This window comes from Symphalangus syndactylus, chromosome 3, assembly GCF_028878055.3.
Source record: "Symphalangus syndactylus isolate Jambi chromosome 3, NHGRI_mSymSyn1-v2.1_pri, whole genome shotgun sequence".
NCBI classification, from domain to species: domain Eukaryota; kingdom Metazoa; phylum Chordata; class Mammalia; order Primates; family Hylobatidae; genus Symphalangus; species Symphalangus syndactylus.
This window is the reverse complement of record NC_072425.2, coordinates 17,110,911-17,125,322: the sequence shown is the minus strand read 5'-3', so window position 1 is coordinate 17,125,322 and position 14,412 is coordinate 17,110,911. Positions and strand designations below refer to the sequence as shown.

Sequence of the window (14,412 nt, the reverse complement as noted above, 5' to 3'; positions counted from 1 at the left end):
GGCATGTTTGGCTGGGCACGGTGACTCGTGCCTGTAATCTCGACACCTTGAGAGGCTGAGGCAGGAGGATCACTGGAGCCCAGGAGTTCGAGACAAGCCTGGGCAAAACAGGGAGACCCCCGTCTCTAAAAAAAAAAAAAATTGTTTAAAAATTAGCCAGAGGTAGGCTGGGCATGGTGGCTCATGCCTGTAATCCCAGCACTTTGGGAGGCCGAGGCGGGCGGATCACGAGGTCAGGAGATCAAGACCTTCCTGGCTAACATGGTGAAACCCTGTCTGTACTAAAAATACAAAAAATTAGCCGGTCATAGTGATGGGCGCCTGTAGTCCCAGCTACTCGGGAGGCTGAGGCAGGAGAATGGCGTGAACCCAGGAGGTGGAGCTTGCGGTGAGCCAAGATCGCACCACTGCACTCCAGCCTGGGCGACAGAGCGAGATTCCATCTCAAAAAAAAAAAAAAAAAGCTGGAGATGGTGCATGCACCTGCAGTCCCTTCTACTGGGTGGAGGTGGGAGTGGGGAATCATTTGAGCCCAGGAGATCAAGGCTGCAGTGAACTGTGGTTGTGCCACTGCACTCCAGCCTGGGAGACAGAATGAGACCCTGTCTCAAAAAACAAACAAATAAAAACCGGCGTGTTTGTGTCATCTTAATTGACAAATCATCATCGTGATTATCATCACCACAACCATGTGTGGCGAACTCATCAGGTGCCAGGTGCTGGGCTTTTGACATGAGCCTGTGACATCGTGACATGCTTTGCCAACATTTGTCATTATTTTTCTTTTTCTTTTTTCTTGAGACAGTGTCTTGCTCTGTCGCCCAGGCTGGAGGGCAATGGCACGATCTCAGCTCACTGCAACCTTTGCCTCCTACATTCAAACGATTCTCCTACCTCAGCCTCCCAAGTAGCTGAGACTATAGGCATGTGCCACCACGCCTGGCTAATTTTTTTTTTTGTATTTTTAGCAGAGACAGGGTCTTGCCATGTTGGCCAGGCTGGTCTCGAATTCCTGACCTCAGGTGATCCACCTGCCTCGGCCTCCCAAAGTGCTGGGATTACAGGCGTGAGCCGCTGCACACAGCTGAAAGTCACTTTGAAACAATCAATCCACTTCTTGTTGTTTCTGCTTTTGTCAGCCTTCTCTATCTGTAAAACCAGCCTCCCCTGTTCAGCAAATCGGGACACTCATTCTATTGCCCAATTCTAGAATAACAAAAGCCAATTAAGGCTAGGTGCTGTGGCTCACGCCTGTAATCCTAGCACTTTGGGAGGCTGAGGCGGGCAGATCACCTGAGGTCAGTAGTTCGAGACCAGCCTGGCCAACATGGTGAAACCCCATCTCTACTAAAAATACAAAAATTAGCTGGGTATGGTGGTGCACACCCGTAATCCCATCTACCTGGGAGGATGAGGCAGGAGAATCACTTGAATCCAGGAGGTGGAGGTTGCCGTGAGCTGAGATCATACCACTGCACTCCAGCCTGGGTGACAGAGCAAGAGAAAGAAAGAAAGAGAGAAAGAGAAAGAAAGATAAAGAGAGAGAGAAAGGGAAAGAGAGAGAAAGAGAAAGAGTCAATTATGATATCTAAACTGATCGGTTGTAATTTTGTCTTTGACAGCCTTTAAACATGGATTTTTTGAAGCTGTGACAGAAGTAAAGTGAGTCCCCTCGGCAGAGTGACAGAGCTCTTTGTTCTCTTCCCCTGCCTCTTTCCCCAGAGCAAAAACCCACGTGCCACGGCACCCAAACTGGGGGAGGGACCTACTTTTCCTAAGTCACACCCTGCTCTATAAGTGGGTACCAGGGGGTGGCAGCCACTGGTATTCTCAGCTGGTCTCGGCCCGCCTGGTGTGAAAAAGCCTCCATCCTATGAGCTAGCTGGAGTTGGGCCAGCAGGGCCCAAGCATTCTCAACCTGCCGCACCTGGAGAAGAGCTTCCACGCTCCAGGTAGGCCTTCTGGGGAGAGTCCTCTCTGCTGTACCTGCTTGCAATAGAGATTCTGCAACACAGGGATGGGCAGGGAGCGGTGGGGTGCTGTGTAAAGAAAGGCCAGCAGCCTTGCCCTCCCAGGGTGAAATGAAGAGCCAGACTAGGAGCTGGGAGGAGAGCCCCTGTCTTTTTGACCACACCTGCCTAGAGTATAACACCCCAGGTAAAACTTCCACGACACAGAGCTGGAGGGTTAGGGGGAGAAATGGTGTTTTTCTAACACCAAATATTTGTTACTTTTCACACCAATTCTCTGATACCAGCTGGGTATCCAGCATGTGAGAATACGTAAAATTTAAAAGCTGGCTGGGTGCAGTGGATCGTGCCTGTAATCCCAGCACTCTGGGAGGCCAAGGCGGGCGGATCACTTGAGATCAGGAGTTTGAGACCACCCCGGGCAACATGATGAAACTCCTTCTCCACCAAAAAAATTTAAAAAATTAGCCAGGCGTGGTGGTGCGTGCGTGTAGTCCCCAGCTACTCGGGAGGCTGAGGCAGGAGAATCGCTTGAACCCAGGAGGCAGAGGTTGCGAGCCGAGATCGTGCCACTGCACTCCAGCCTATGTGACAGAACAAGACTCTGTCTCAAAAAAAAAAAGAAAAAAAAATGTAAAAGCTGTTGGAACCCCAGAACCACTTTAAGCCTTGAGAGATATGTGACTGTGATGTGGGTTATGGAGACTGTTCTGCAGATCTGCCTCTTAGACCGGAGCTTAACCCTCTTCCCCATTGTTCCCGTTCTGTAAATGATGAGGAAAGACCAGAGACCAGAAGTCCCCTCCCCATCACTGACCTTGTTGTAGATTAACTGCCTCTTTTATTGGCCTGTACCTAACTCAGACCAGATGGCGTTGTGAACAGAGACCCTGTGGCACGGTCATAACTCACTGCAGCCTCGAATTCCTGGGCTCAAGCAATCCTCCCACCTCAGCCTCCTGAGTAGCTGGAACTACAGGTGGATGCCACCATGCCTGGTTAATTTTTTTTTTTTTTTTTTAGAGATGGGGGTCTTGCTATATTGCCCAGGCTGGTCTTTAACTCCTGGCCTTAAGTGATCCTCCCACCTTGGCCTCTCAAAGTGCTGGGATTATAGGCATGAACCAGTGCACATGGCCAAGGGCATGTTTAATGATGCCTGGCCTCCCTGCCTCCCTAGGGCCTAGGTTTCTTTCCTCCAAAGCCTCCCAGAGGTGACAGTGCCCCAGGCCACTGTCCACTGTCTTTGGTCGGTGCTGCAGTCTGCATGACTTTGTGCATTGCCTGACTCCCCTCAGAAGACCCAGCTCCTGCGGGGCTGCTGACTTTGTGTCTCACAGCTGAAGCAGCTCTGGGCCCATCAGTCTCAGTCCCCAAGTGACTATGGAAGGCCGCTGGAGAAGCGATAATGAGACAGTGCCCCTGTGGCAAGTAGCGGCCTATGGTCCAAAGTAGGGAGCTTTGGGGAGAGTCTCCAAGCAAGCCCCAGAAAGTGCTCTCCCTCCACCCTGCAGTGTCCCCTCCCTGCCTAGAAGTTCAGCTTGTCCCTCTTGCCACGTGGTACTGACAAAGCCATCCTGGTGCTGATGAAGGCGAGGAGGGCAGGTCTCCAAGATGACACCCTCTGTGGGCTCCAGGCTGCCTGAGGGGCTGTGGGCCCCATTAAGCTGGGAATTCAGAGCTACCCCCTGCGATGGGCCTGGAGAAAACAGAATAGAAATGGCGGAGGCACGGGGAGGCCCCCGGTCAGCTGGGAGCACCGTGGGAATTTTTGCCCGCCTAGGCTCCTGTGGGAGCAGCTGTTCAGGTGGGGGAGGGGGCAGTGTCCGGCAGGAGCAGGGGCATCGCATTGAGCTGGAAGGGCACTGGGCCAGGCCTCCCCCTCTCCCCACAAGGCCTGGGCAGCCAGAGCTCCCTCACTTGTGAGTGCACTCAGGCTGAGGCCTGTGCAGAAGCGTGGGGGTCTCCTCCCTCTGCCAGTCACATTTCTGCCCTCCCAGGGCTGCCCTGCCTGCAGGGAACAGGCACCCTGGGAAGCGCAGACCACCACAGGCGGGGTCCAGGGGTGTCAGAAATTCCAGGAGCTGCCTGCCTACCACACAAAGTGGGCGGGAGCTTCATGGGCCACCACTCACTAAGTGCCCCCAACATCCCTGGACCGTATCCCTGCACAGGGAACTTTACAGATGCGGTCTTGCGAACCCTTTCAAGAGCAGGGTTCAGGCCATTGGCCCAAGGACCCACTGGAGGTCAGACAGAGCCCAAATGTGAGCCCACTTTTGACCAACCAATCATTTTTCTGACCTTTCTCATCGCCAACAGTAAAAATGCCCCCACCTCCCTGTGTTTCTGACCCCTCACTGTGCCCCCAAGTTCTCCTCATCCCCCTGCCCCCGCCCCAAGGGTCCTACAACTCACAAGATCTAGTTGCTCCAAGAAACCACATTTGCGGCTGGGCGAGGTGGCTCACGCTTGTAATCCCAGCACTTTGGGAGGCCGAGGCGGGCGGATCACGGGGTCAGGAGATCCAGACCACGGTGAAACCCCGTCTCTACTAAAAATATAAAAAATTAGCTGGGCGTGGTGGCGGGCGCCTGTAGTCCCAACTACTCGGAGAGGCTGAAGCAGGAGAATGGCTAAACCCAGGAGGCAGAGCTTGCAGTGAGCTGAGATCGTGCCACTGCACTCCGGCCTGGGCGACAGAGCGAGACTCGTCTCAAAAAAAAAAACAACAAAAAAAAACACATTTGCTGAAGTACCACTGCCATTACCCTTGGCTATTGTCAGAGTTTTTCGGGGTGGTGCTATAGCCATCTCTTGCTAAATGCCAAGCCCTGGGATGACAGGGATGGAAAGGACCTGCCCACCATCCCAGGGAGTGAGTGCCTGGGCTGGTGGGGAACACAGGTAGGCACACAGGCATGGCTGGCTGAGATCGGGGCTGGGGATGGAGCTCATAGAGGCACCCAGCTGCCGGCCAGGACCCCATCAGCTGGACCCCCTACTGCACCCACGCCAGGACACTGTCACCCCAGGCCACGGCTGCAGAACAGGCTTTGTGTGCCCGGGGTTAGTGTCGTCCATCTTCTGATCAGCACAAAGGAGAGGATGGCTATTTCCAGGGCCCTGACCCACATGAACATTCCCCATGGCGCTTATTTCCACGTGGGGGAAAGAGGGGTGTCCCCAGAAGCCCAAAAAGTTGCCCTGGGAGCCAGGCATTCTGCCTGCCATGGCCTGGGACTCCTGGGCCTGGGGCCTCACTGACACCATCTGCCTTGGAGTGGGACCTGGTACTGGCACCCAACAAGAAGAGGGCAGAGTCCCTTTAAGCCCAGCCTCACTCCCTCGGCCTGTTGCTATGTACGGGACCAGCTTCCTTAGCAACCACCTGGCCTCTTCCTGGGGCCTGGAGCCCTGGTTGCCATCAGCCATGGCTCCCAAAAAGAGTGTGAGCAAGGCAGGCAAGGAGTTTGAAGTCAAGAAGAAGAAAGGGGGCAAGAAGGAGCCCGTGGTGGCCGTGGAGCCACCTCTGGCCAAGGAGATGAAGGAGTTCTACCACATCCAGATCCGAGACCTGGAGGACCGGCTGGCCCGGTGCGTGGGCTGGCGGGCAGGAGTCTGGTGCCCTGGGTCCGAAGCCCATGCCCAGGTGGCCCCCATGCAGGTTTGGCCAAGGGGCCCTAGACCTGTGTTCTGACCTCCCCTGGGATGTCCAGACCCCATCCCGACCCCAGCCTCATTTCCTCATATGTACCTTTGGGAGGTTTCAAGATTTTAAGGGTAAATGGATTTCCCCACCTTCCCAGCTCCTAGAACCCTGGGCCCACGATGCTAACTCGTGGCCCCACCCCAGGCAATCCCCACTTCCGCCTGCCTCACTCTTGCCCCGTGGGATCACAGGCTTTATGAAAGGGTGGAAACAGCCCTCTGGCAGGCAGGTGGACCCCCGGCCCCACTTCCACTTCCTGGCGGTGGCACCTGTGCCCCACTGACTCACCCAGCACATGAGCCCAGTTGTTTCTCCATGCTGGGCCTCAGTTTCCCCAAATGTAAGTGGGGAAGGTTGATTCCCCCTCCATGGCTGTGACATTCTATTCTAGAGCCAGTTTTGTGTGTGACATAGTGGTGGAGGGAGATCCTCTAACTCTTCATTCAGAGCCATGTTCACCTGCCCATCATTTTCTTGTTACAACCAGTTTCCTCCCAGTTGTGAGGCAACAGCCCCAGTCTCAGGGTGACCTTAAAAGACAAACCAGTAGGCGGCAGCTCTTCCCCAGGTGACTGATGCTGTGGGTAACCACAGCTAATGCTGAGTCCCTCGTGGTGCCAGGCAGGCCATGTGCTAGTGCTGAGTCCTCACAGCAGTCTTACTAGAGAGGTCCTGATGTCATCCCCATTGCACAGATGGGGAAGACTGAGGTTCAGAGAAGGAAAGTCACCCCCAGGAAGAGGAGGCACCAGGATGGGAGCCCTGGCCTCCTGACTCCCCTATGCAAGACTGCTTCCTCAGCCCACACCCCTGAAATGCTCTGTGTGCAGTCACTATTTGAAAGATGTTGGTCAACTAAATTATGATGTAAAACAACTTTCCAGGCCAAGCACGGTGGCTCACGACTGTAATCCCAGCACTTTGGGATGCTGAGGTGGGCAGATCACGAGGTCAGGAGTTGGAGACCAGCCTGACCAACATGTTGAAGCCCCGTCTCTACTAAAAATACAAAAATTAGCTGGGCGTGGTGGCATGTGCCTGTAATCCCAGATACTCAGGAGGCTGAGGCAGGAGAATCACTTGAACCCAGGAGGCGGAGGTTGCAGTGAGCTGAGATTGCGCCACTGCACTCCAACCTGGGTGACAGATCGAGACTCCATTTCAAAAATAAATAAATAAAATTAAATTTAAAAAAACTTTTCAAGTAACTTCAATTACTCCATTGAAAACCACTAAATTGGTTATGTGATACTGATTAACACACCTCCCTTGAAATTCACAAACTTCCCTTGAGCTGAGACCTCAGGTAGAATGTATTCAAGGCAAATGTATTTAACAGAGTTATTGGGTGCTTACAATTTGCCAAGCTGTCTGCCAGGCCCTGAGAATACAGAGGTGGAGGAGAGGGACATGTTACTAGGTTTTGACCACCCAGTGGGACAAAGGCCAACTTACAGGAGAGCACCAAAGAGAGGGCGACAAATGTGGCTCAGGGCCAAGAAGGGTCCACTGAGGAGAAAACACCAGGGTTACTGGATGGAAAACAGTAAGGGAGATGCCAGGTACAAAGACTTGGGATTGGAAAGTGTGGAAGAGTTGCGGAGGGATGCAGAGCTGGCCGACTGCAGCAGGCATTGTGGCTAAGAGCCTTGATTCTGGGGGTCAGACTGACTCAGGTCCAAGTCCTGGCTGTGCCACTTACAAACTCAGAGTTCCTTTATCCTTCTGAGCCTCAGTTTCCTCATCTGTCAAATACGTATAAAATCATCATAGTACCTACATTCTTACAGGTTGTTGTAATGATTTAACAAACACACTGCACACCTGCTATCTGCCAGACACAGGTGTTGGGGACATACTTGTGAACATAACAAGGCTCTGCCCTCATGGAGTTTACATTCTAGTGATGTAATGAAAATAACATGCTAAGCACAGGCATTAGCTGCGGTCATGACTGCTGGATCAGGGGGCATAGTGGGAGATGAGGCTGGATTCTGATCACAAGGAATCTCAAATGCCCCTTTACGGGACAGGGAGTCCAGGAGAGTGGGCCCAGCTGCACTGGAGGCCTGGCTTGCCCAGCCTGACCCCTGGACCACGGCCCCACCTGTCCCAGGTACCAGCGGAAGTGGGATGAGCTGGCTGTGCAGGAGAAGCTGTTCCGCCAGGAGTTCGAGCAGCTGGCCAATAACAAGAAGGAGATTGTGGCCTTCCTCAAGCGCACGCTCAACCAGCAGGTGGATGAGATCACAGACCTCAACGAGCAGCTCCAGAACTTACAGCTAGCCAAAGAGATGGAGAAGGACGCCTTCGAGGTGCAGCTAGCCCGGGTGCGCCACGAGTTCCAGGAGACCAAGGACCAGCTCACCACGGAGAACATCATCCTTGGTGAGGAGGGGACTGGCTGGTGAGCCTGCAGGCACACATCCCAGCTCTATCACTGACCCTGTTTCTCACCTGGGAAACAGGGATAATAGCCACATGCTGCTTGGCACACACTGTCTTCCTTAATTGTCCCAGCAATCCTACGAAGCTGGAAACATCCCCCAACCAGTTTGTAGACAAGGAAGCACCTCAAAAGGTGAAGTGTTGTGACCAAGGTCCCCCAGTTGGCAAGGGTTGTGAGGCTCAAATGTCAGACGGCATTAGAACCTAGCCCAGAGAATACATACAGTCCAGCTGCTGGCTGGGCATGGTGGCCCATGCCTGTAAACCCTGTGCTTTAGGAGGCCAAGGTGGGAGGATTGCTTGAGCCCAGGAGCTTGAGACAAGCCTAGGCAACATAGCGACACTCCATCTCTATCAAAAAAATACAAAAATTAGCCAGGTGTGGTGGTGCACGTATGTAGTCCCAGCTACTTGGGAAGCTGAGGTGGGAGGATCTCTTGAGCCTGGGAGGTTGAGACTGCAGTGAGCTGTGACTGTGCCACTGCACTCCAGCCTGAGTGACAGAGCAAGACCCTGTCTCAAAAAAAAAAAAAAAAAAATACAGTCGTTATCACTGTCACTTTCATGAGAGTATCAAGGAAGTCTTCTTGAAGGAGGTGGAACCTGAACAAAGCTTCATAAGATTCATGGAGGGGTGGAGGGAGGGCAACCTAGATGAAGGCAGTAAAGGTGACAGGGCCAGGCAGGGTAGGTGGGGGATGGCAGACCTGCCCCACTGAGACCACACAGGGCGCACAGGAAGGGACAGGGACCTAAAGGGCATCTTTAAGGTCCTCGCCAGGCCCTGTCCTCTGAGGCAGCCCCTCCTTGGGCCTTGTGTGCTGCGGCGGCCAGCGGGGAAGCTGGCAGCCCTGGAGGAGTTCCGGCTGCAGAAAGAGGAGGTCACGGACAAGTTCACGTTGCTGGAGGAGCAGGCGCGGAAGCAGGAGAATGAGTTCAGGGACTATGCATACAACCTGGAGAAGAAGTCGGTGCTGGACAAGGACAGGTGGGCAAGCAGGGCACCCTTTGGGGCCTTTGGAGGCTTCATCCCTGGGGTTACGAACATCCTAGTCTTCAGGCCTCAGCTTCTAACTGGGGGGTTAGATGGGGTAACTGACCCCTGCCCCGACAACCTGCTACTCCTTGGAATCCCAGCTGGTGATTATGGAGGGGTGGGAGAAAAGGAATAAGCTCCCAGCTGCAGTCCTCGCGCTGGCATTGGAGACTCCCAAGGCTTCCTTTTGCCACTTATTGTGATTAAATCATGTTTACTTAACTGGTGAGAGTACACTGAAATGGTACCAATTACAAAGGTCCAGAGGATCTACAGGGAAAGCCTCCCGCCCGTAGCCCCAACCCTCCCAGGGAGAGAGCATCCTGGTGTTTAACAGCCCTAGGTTCCCTGGGAACCTCACAAAGGAAAGGGGTGTGCCCAGGGCTTGTGCCCGCTCTGTCTGACCCCTTCCCCTCCCACCCTTCCTGCCAGACTGAGGAAAGAGATCATCCAGCGCATAAACCTCGTGACCAACGAGTTCCACAAGATGACCACGAACTGGATGTCAGAGACAACCAAGCGGGCCATCAAAGAGAACAACGGCATTACCCTGCAGATGGCCAGGGTCTCCCAGCAAGGCATGAAGCTGCTGCAGGAGAATGAGCAGCTCAAGGGAAGCCAGGACAATCTGTGCAAACAGCTGGAGCTGCTGGAGAACACCCAGAAGGTCATGGCCAGGCACAAAAGAGGCCATGAGAAGGTGTGCCTGCAGGCCTCAGCGCAGGGCGTTTGGCATGCAAGGCAGGAGGCCGCCCCGGGGGGCCCTGCAGGGACAGAGTCGGGCAGTCAAGTCAGGAGGGAGGGAGGCAGCAGAGAGAGGACTGGGCCTCCTGTGGGGGCTGCAGGGCGCTGGGCCTAGCTCCGGGTTGTATTTACTTAAAGCCCCCATAACTTATGGAAGCAGAGCCCAGCCCGGGAAAGCTCACTGGCCCCTCTGCATAGGGGAACACGGGAAGCCTGGCTGTGTCTGCAGCTGGGGGACAGGGCAGGTTGAGGGCATGGCCACCTGTCCGCACCCACAGATCATCCTCATGCTGACCAAGAAGTGCCAGGAGCAGCAGCAGGACACCAAGGAGGCCGAGGAGCTGCGCCTCCTGCTGAGCCAGTTGGAGCAGAGATCCCTGCAGCTGCAGGTGGACAACCAGGCACTGAAGTGCGTATGGCCCGCGGAGGGGCGGGTGGCGGGTGCAGGCTGGGGCCAAGCTCTGGCCCAGCTCTTTCTGATCCCACGACCCAGGCCAGTGACTTCCCCTCTCTAGAGGAGCCTGCCAGACAGGCTGAGGCTTGGATGGGGGCCCCTGTGGGCTTGGAGAGAAATGGCAGGGCCCCTGGCCCCAGTCCTGGGGAAGGGGGAAGGCTGTTGACTCATCCCAGTTGGGGTCTAGGAGCCAGAGAGACCAGCTGAGCCTGCAGCTGGAGCAGCAGCAGGTGGGTTTGCAGCGGCTACAGCAGGAACTGGCTAATGAGCAGAAGGTTCGGGCCAGCCTGGAGGTGGCTCTGGTCCAGGCCACCTCCTTCCTACAGGACATTCTGCAGGTGAGCAGAAGGGAGGGAGGGAGGGCGCAAGGGGAGGGGGAGTGAGCCCAAGATGGAAGCTGCTTGCAGAGAAGGGGCTGCCTCAGGATCAGAGGCCCCTCTTTTCCCTGAGAGACTCCTGGAAAGTCTGTCCTTCGCTGATTCTGGCCTTCAAAGATCCCTCCAAGGTCTTAAAGGAGCTGGATTCCTTCTCTGAGGCTCTGAAGGGTCTTGGGCCTCAGTCTTCCCGACTGAAGAATGGGTATCCCACCACAGACCGGGAAAACTCTGTGGAAATGGGCACTGAGGTTGGAATTTCCTGGAGGAGGGTGGGTACTGGGGCCACTGTGGGCCTGCTGCCACCCCACCCTCACCAACAGATGCACCCCGATGAAGAGGACAGCGACTTTGACGTGACGTTCCAGCCATGGCAAAAGGAGATACTGCAGCAACTGCTGGTCATGCTCGGCTCCACTGTGGTCCGGAGACCTCAGAAGGCTGTGTGTCCCCACCAGGAGCCAAAGTCCCACAGCCCACCCAAGGAGAGGTGAGCAAGTGGCCCTGTGTGGCCTCAGAGGTGGCCATAGAGAGCAGGGCAAAGGCATTCAGCCATGGGGACAGTGCTCGGCTCACCCTGGGCCAGAAACCTGGCTCGCTGAAGGCTCTGTGACCCTCGGCCCCCTCCCCACAGCCAGCCCAGCATCCAGCTGCCCAGGACTGGGTCTCTGCTGCCGCAGCTCTCTGACATCACCCCCTACCAGCCGGGGGATCTAGGCCTGATACCTCGCCAGGCCCACATCCCACCCAACCCCCAGGACCTCAGGCTGCTGTCATATATCACCCGTGTGGGGACCTTCTGGGCACACAGCAGCCCTGAGGTAAGGGTGCTAGGGGCCCCAGGGAAAGCAAGGTGGCAGCCAGTCCTGGGTGCAAACTGAGGCTCTGCCAGGCCACAGGCCCAGGGGATGTAACCAGATCTCTCTGAGCCTTCCCATCTGTAAAATGGGCTGAAGAAAGGAGTGGCCATGCCTCAGTGGGCAAAGTATGCCCACACATGCCCTGGGAGGGGGGTTGGCTGGACCCTGTTGTTCCCTCCCCCACCAGCAGGGAGAGTGGGATCCCCCTGAAGAGGCCTCAGCTTCCAAGCCAGCATCTTTTTTTTTTTTTTGAGACAGAGTCTCACTCTGTCACCCAGACTGGAGTGCAGTGCCACAGTCTCAGCTCACGGCAACCTCCGCCTCCCAGGTTCAAGTGATTCTCCTGCCTCAGCCTCCCGAGTAGCAGGGATTACAGGCATGCACCACCATGCCCGGCTAATTTTTGTATTTTTAGTAGAGATGGGGTTTCACTATGTTGGCCAGGCTGGTGTCGAACTCCTGACGTCAAGCAATCCCCCAGCCTCGGCCTCCCAAAGTGCTGGGATTACAGGCGTGAGCCACTGCACCCGACCTCCAAGCCAGCATCTTTATCTTACAGATGCGTGCCCCTGGTTCTCTAAAAAGGCTTGAAAAGTTTAGTCTTCCTGAAGTTCCCCTACGTCCCAAGTAGGACGCAGAGAGAAGAACCTACTCCAGAAATGGACTGGTCCAGTCACAGTCACCCTCACTTTAATCCGCAGGCAGCGTGGAACAGTCTAGAGGAGGGTTGTATAAAAAGTAGATACCAAGGCTGGCGTGGCAGCTCTGTGGCCGTGGCTGGGTTGGTGGGCACTACAGTCAGGCGGGCGGCCATGGCCACTGGTGTCACGGCCCCAATGAGGGCCCCTGGCTTCGCTCACGGATGTGGTCCAAGATCAGGTCGGTGGCTCGATCCAGCAACAGAGGCAGCAGCTCCTGCTCCGCAGGGGAGAAGCAGCCCAGCACATGGGCCTGTACTGCCTCAGGGTGCGTCGGGCGCCCGATGCCCACCCGCAGCCTTGGCATTGCCTGTGGGAGAGCCAGAGAGGCCCAGGAAGCTTTGGCGAGGTGCTGGGGGACCCCTGGCCCACCCGACCCAGTTGCACAACAAAAGGGTAGACTCACATTGGAGTTGAGGCAGCTAATGCAGGAACGGACTCCATTGTGGCCCCTTCAAGGGATATGGGAGGGGCAGTTAGTGCCTCCCTGGGGCAGTGTCCTTCCACCCCTCCCTGCCCCGGCTGGGTCAGAGCAGCCCATTTCCTGTGGAGACTGGGTCAGCAGCCCTACTCCACCCCAACTGGGAGGCCTGAAGCCCTATCCCAACCCTGACCATCTCAGGACCTCACCTGGCACTGCCCCCCAGCTTCAGAGCCAGTCTCCCCAGGGGCTTGTCCAGCTCATCATGCACCAGGTAGACTTCCTCGGCAGTCAGCCCAAACAGCTCCGCTTAGCACAGGGAAACGGCAGCCCTGGTTACTGCCCATCTGCCTAGAGGGGCACTGTCCCAACTCCCATGATGAAGGGCCACAACTAATCCCACTTCACATATAAAGAAACTGAGGCTCCCACAAGTACCCAAGGCCATGCAGCAACTGGAGCTCAACAGGTACTGGGAGGTGAACCCGCGGATCTGTCACAGCCAGTCCCCCTCTGGCCCCTGTGCCCCCACCGCCACCCCCACCCCCTCGGCCCGCCCACCCATGGCGCTCTCAACTCACCAGCCCGGGCCACACTGCGCCCGTTGGCGTTCATAAGCCGCCGTGGCCGGAGCAGGACCAGTTGGGCATCCCCCAGCGGGGCCAGGGCGAGGTCGGCGGCACAGTGCCGGTCGCGCGTCCAACTCTCCGCCACACCCAGCCGCCGCGCCAGCTGCCCCAGCACCGCTATGCCCACGCTGTGTCGCGTGCCGGGCAGTCCGGGATTCCCCAGGCCAGCCACCTGCGGGCGGCACCAGGGAAACTGAGGCCCAACAACTCTCGCCACCCCCGATCTCACAGCGTCCCGTGAGCCCCAAAGCAGAGGAGCGGAAACGCAGAGCAACGCTGCAGTGGGGAAGGGGCGCGAAGAAGGGTCCCAGAAACCCGACCCCTGAGAACTCCAGAAGGCTGGGCAGGCAGGGCGCCCTAGTGCAGGAACGGAGCTTCTGGAAGTTTGGAGCCCGTCGAGCACTGGACTCACCAGTTAAGAAAACAGAGCAGCAATTTGGGGGCACTCGGCTCCCAGGACATAATGGCCGAACTGAAGCCAGGGACGGGGAGCCCCTACGTCGCCGCCCCACGCCACTCACCATCCACCGCTTTCCCGGGGGCCGAGGCTCCAAAACACATCGGCTCATGGCTCTACTCAGCCGCTGTCCGGCGCCCAAAAAGCCGCGCGGCCTCATGCTGCCCCCATTCACGGCCTGGACACCGTCCCCTGACGTCATCACCCCGCAACAGCCAATCGCGTTGCCACTTGTTTGGCGTCGACCGCCAACGTCCAATCCGGGCCGGGCTGCATGGCCGCCATGCTTCTGAGGGGCGGAAGCGGCGAGGCGGTGGCCGAGTCCGGGAGCCCAGGCGCCTTCAGTGGCGCGGCGTCACAGTGTCCCTGCGGGATTTGTGTGGGACGCTCGGAGCTCTTGCTTGACCTTCGGTTCGGAGGCCTTGTTATGCCCCCCGCTATGGCCCTGCCTTGCTGCGAAAATCTGGCAAGTCCCTTCCCCGCCCTAGGCCTCAACCTCTCCAGTTAATAAAAGTTTTCTACCTCCCTCTGGCTCAAAAAGCTTGGTTCCCGGGGGCGTGGCCAGAGGGGTGGGGCCTGTGGGCGTCCTGGTGATGGTGCCTAGCAACG

The 14,412-nt window shown here is 56.4% G+C and overlaps 2 protein-coding genes across 8 annotated transcripts; one reads left to right on the top strand and one right to left on the bottom strand.

Annotated features, from left to right (window-relative positions):
* The first annotated feature begins 4,971 nt into the window (after nucleotides 1-4,971).
* CFAP157 (cilia and flagella associated protein 157) lies at nucleotides 4,972-12,285 on the top strand. Of its 2 annotated transcripts, XM_055270994.2 has the most exons (9): nucleotides 4,973-5,567; nucleotides 7,799-8,070; nucleotides 8,965-9,118; nucleotides 9,599-9,866; nucleotides 10,189-10,319; nucleotides 10,552-10,702; nucleotides 11,062-11,228; nucleotides 11,373-11,559; nucleotides 12,158-12,285. In XM_055270994.2, exons 1-9 carry the CDS (start codon nucleotides 5,119-5,121, stop codon nucleotides 12,227-12,229), a joined length of 1,851 nt encoding a protein of 616 aa, XP_055126969.1. In that variant the 5' UTR covers nucleotides 4,973-5,118; the 3' UTR covers nucleotides 12,230-12,285. The 2 variants fall into 2 exon arrangements, with proteins under 2 accessions (XP_055126970.1, XP_055126969.1); XM_055270995.2 differs by lacking the exons at nucleotides 11,373-11,559; nucleotides 12,158-12,285 and having other exon boundaries at nucleotides 4,972-5,567; nucleotides 10,958-11,098.
* PTRH1 (peptidyl-tRNA hydrolase 1 homolog) lies at nucleotides 9,348-14,014 on the bottom strand. Of its 6 annotated transcripts, none has more exons than XM_055270999.2 (5): nucleotides 13,868-14,014; nucleotides 13,299-13,518; nucleotides 12,927-13,026; nucleotides 12,703-12,748; nucleotides 11,988-12,606 (listed from the first exon to the last, which is right to left on the bottom strand). In XM_055270999.2, exons 1-5 carry the CDS (start codon nucleotides 14,003-14,005, stop codon nucleotides 12,424-12,426), a joined length of 687 nt encoding a protein of 228 aa, XP_055126974.1. In that variant the 5' UTR covers nucleotides 14,006-14,014; the 3' UTR covers nucleotides 11,988-12,423. The 6 variants fall into 6 exon arrangements, with proteins under 6 accessions (XP_063492003.1, XP_055126976.1, XP_055126977.1 ...); XM_055271000.1 differs by having other exon boundaries at nucleotides 12,272-12,513; nucleotides 13,868-14,005; XM_063635933.1 differs by having other exon boundaries at nucleotides 9,348-12,748; nucleotides 13,868-14,005.
* Between the last annotated feature and the right edge of the window lie 398 nt (nucleotides 14,015-14,412).

Excerpts from the sequence above, each read along its gene's own strand:
- CFAP157 (XM_055270994.2), top strand. The coding sequence starts at position 5,119 with ATGGCGCTTATTTCCACGTGGGGGAAAGAGGGGTGTCCCCAGAAGCCC. Across the intron at positions 8,071-8,964 it reads CACGGAGAACATCATCCTTG|CGGGGAAGCTGGCAGCCCTG; the intron begins GTGAGGAGGGGA and ends TGCGGCGGCCAG. Across the intron at positions 10,703-11,061 it reads TCCTACAGGACATTCTGCAG|ATGCACCCCGATGAAGAGGA; the intron begins GTGAGCAGAAGG and ends CCTCACCAACAG.
- PTRH1 (XM_063635933.1), bottom strand. The coding sequence starts at position 14,005 with ATGACGTCAGGGGACGGTGTCCAGGCCGTGAATGGGGGCAGCATGAGG. Across the intron at positions 13,519-13,867 it reads CCCCGGGAAAGCGGTGGATG|GTGGCTGGCCTGGGGAATCC; the intron begins GTGAGTGGCGTG and ends TGCCGCCCGCAG. Across the intron at positions 12,749-12,926 it reads AAGCTGGGGGGCAGTGCCAG|GGGCCACAATGGAGTCCGTT; the intron begins GTGAGGTCCTGA and ends TATCCCTTGAAG.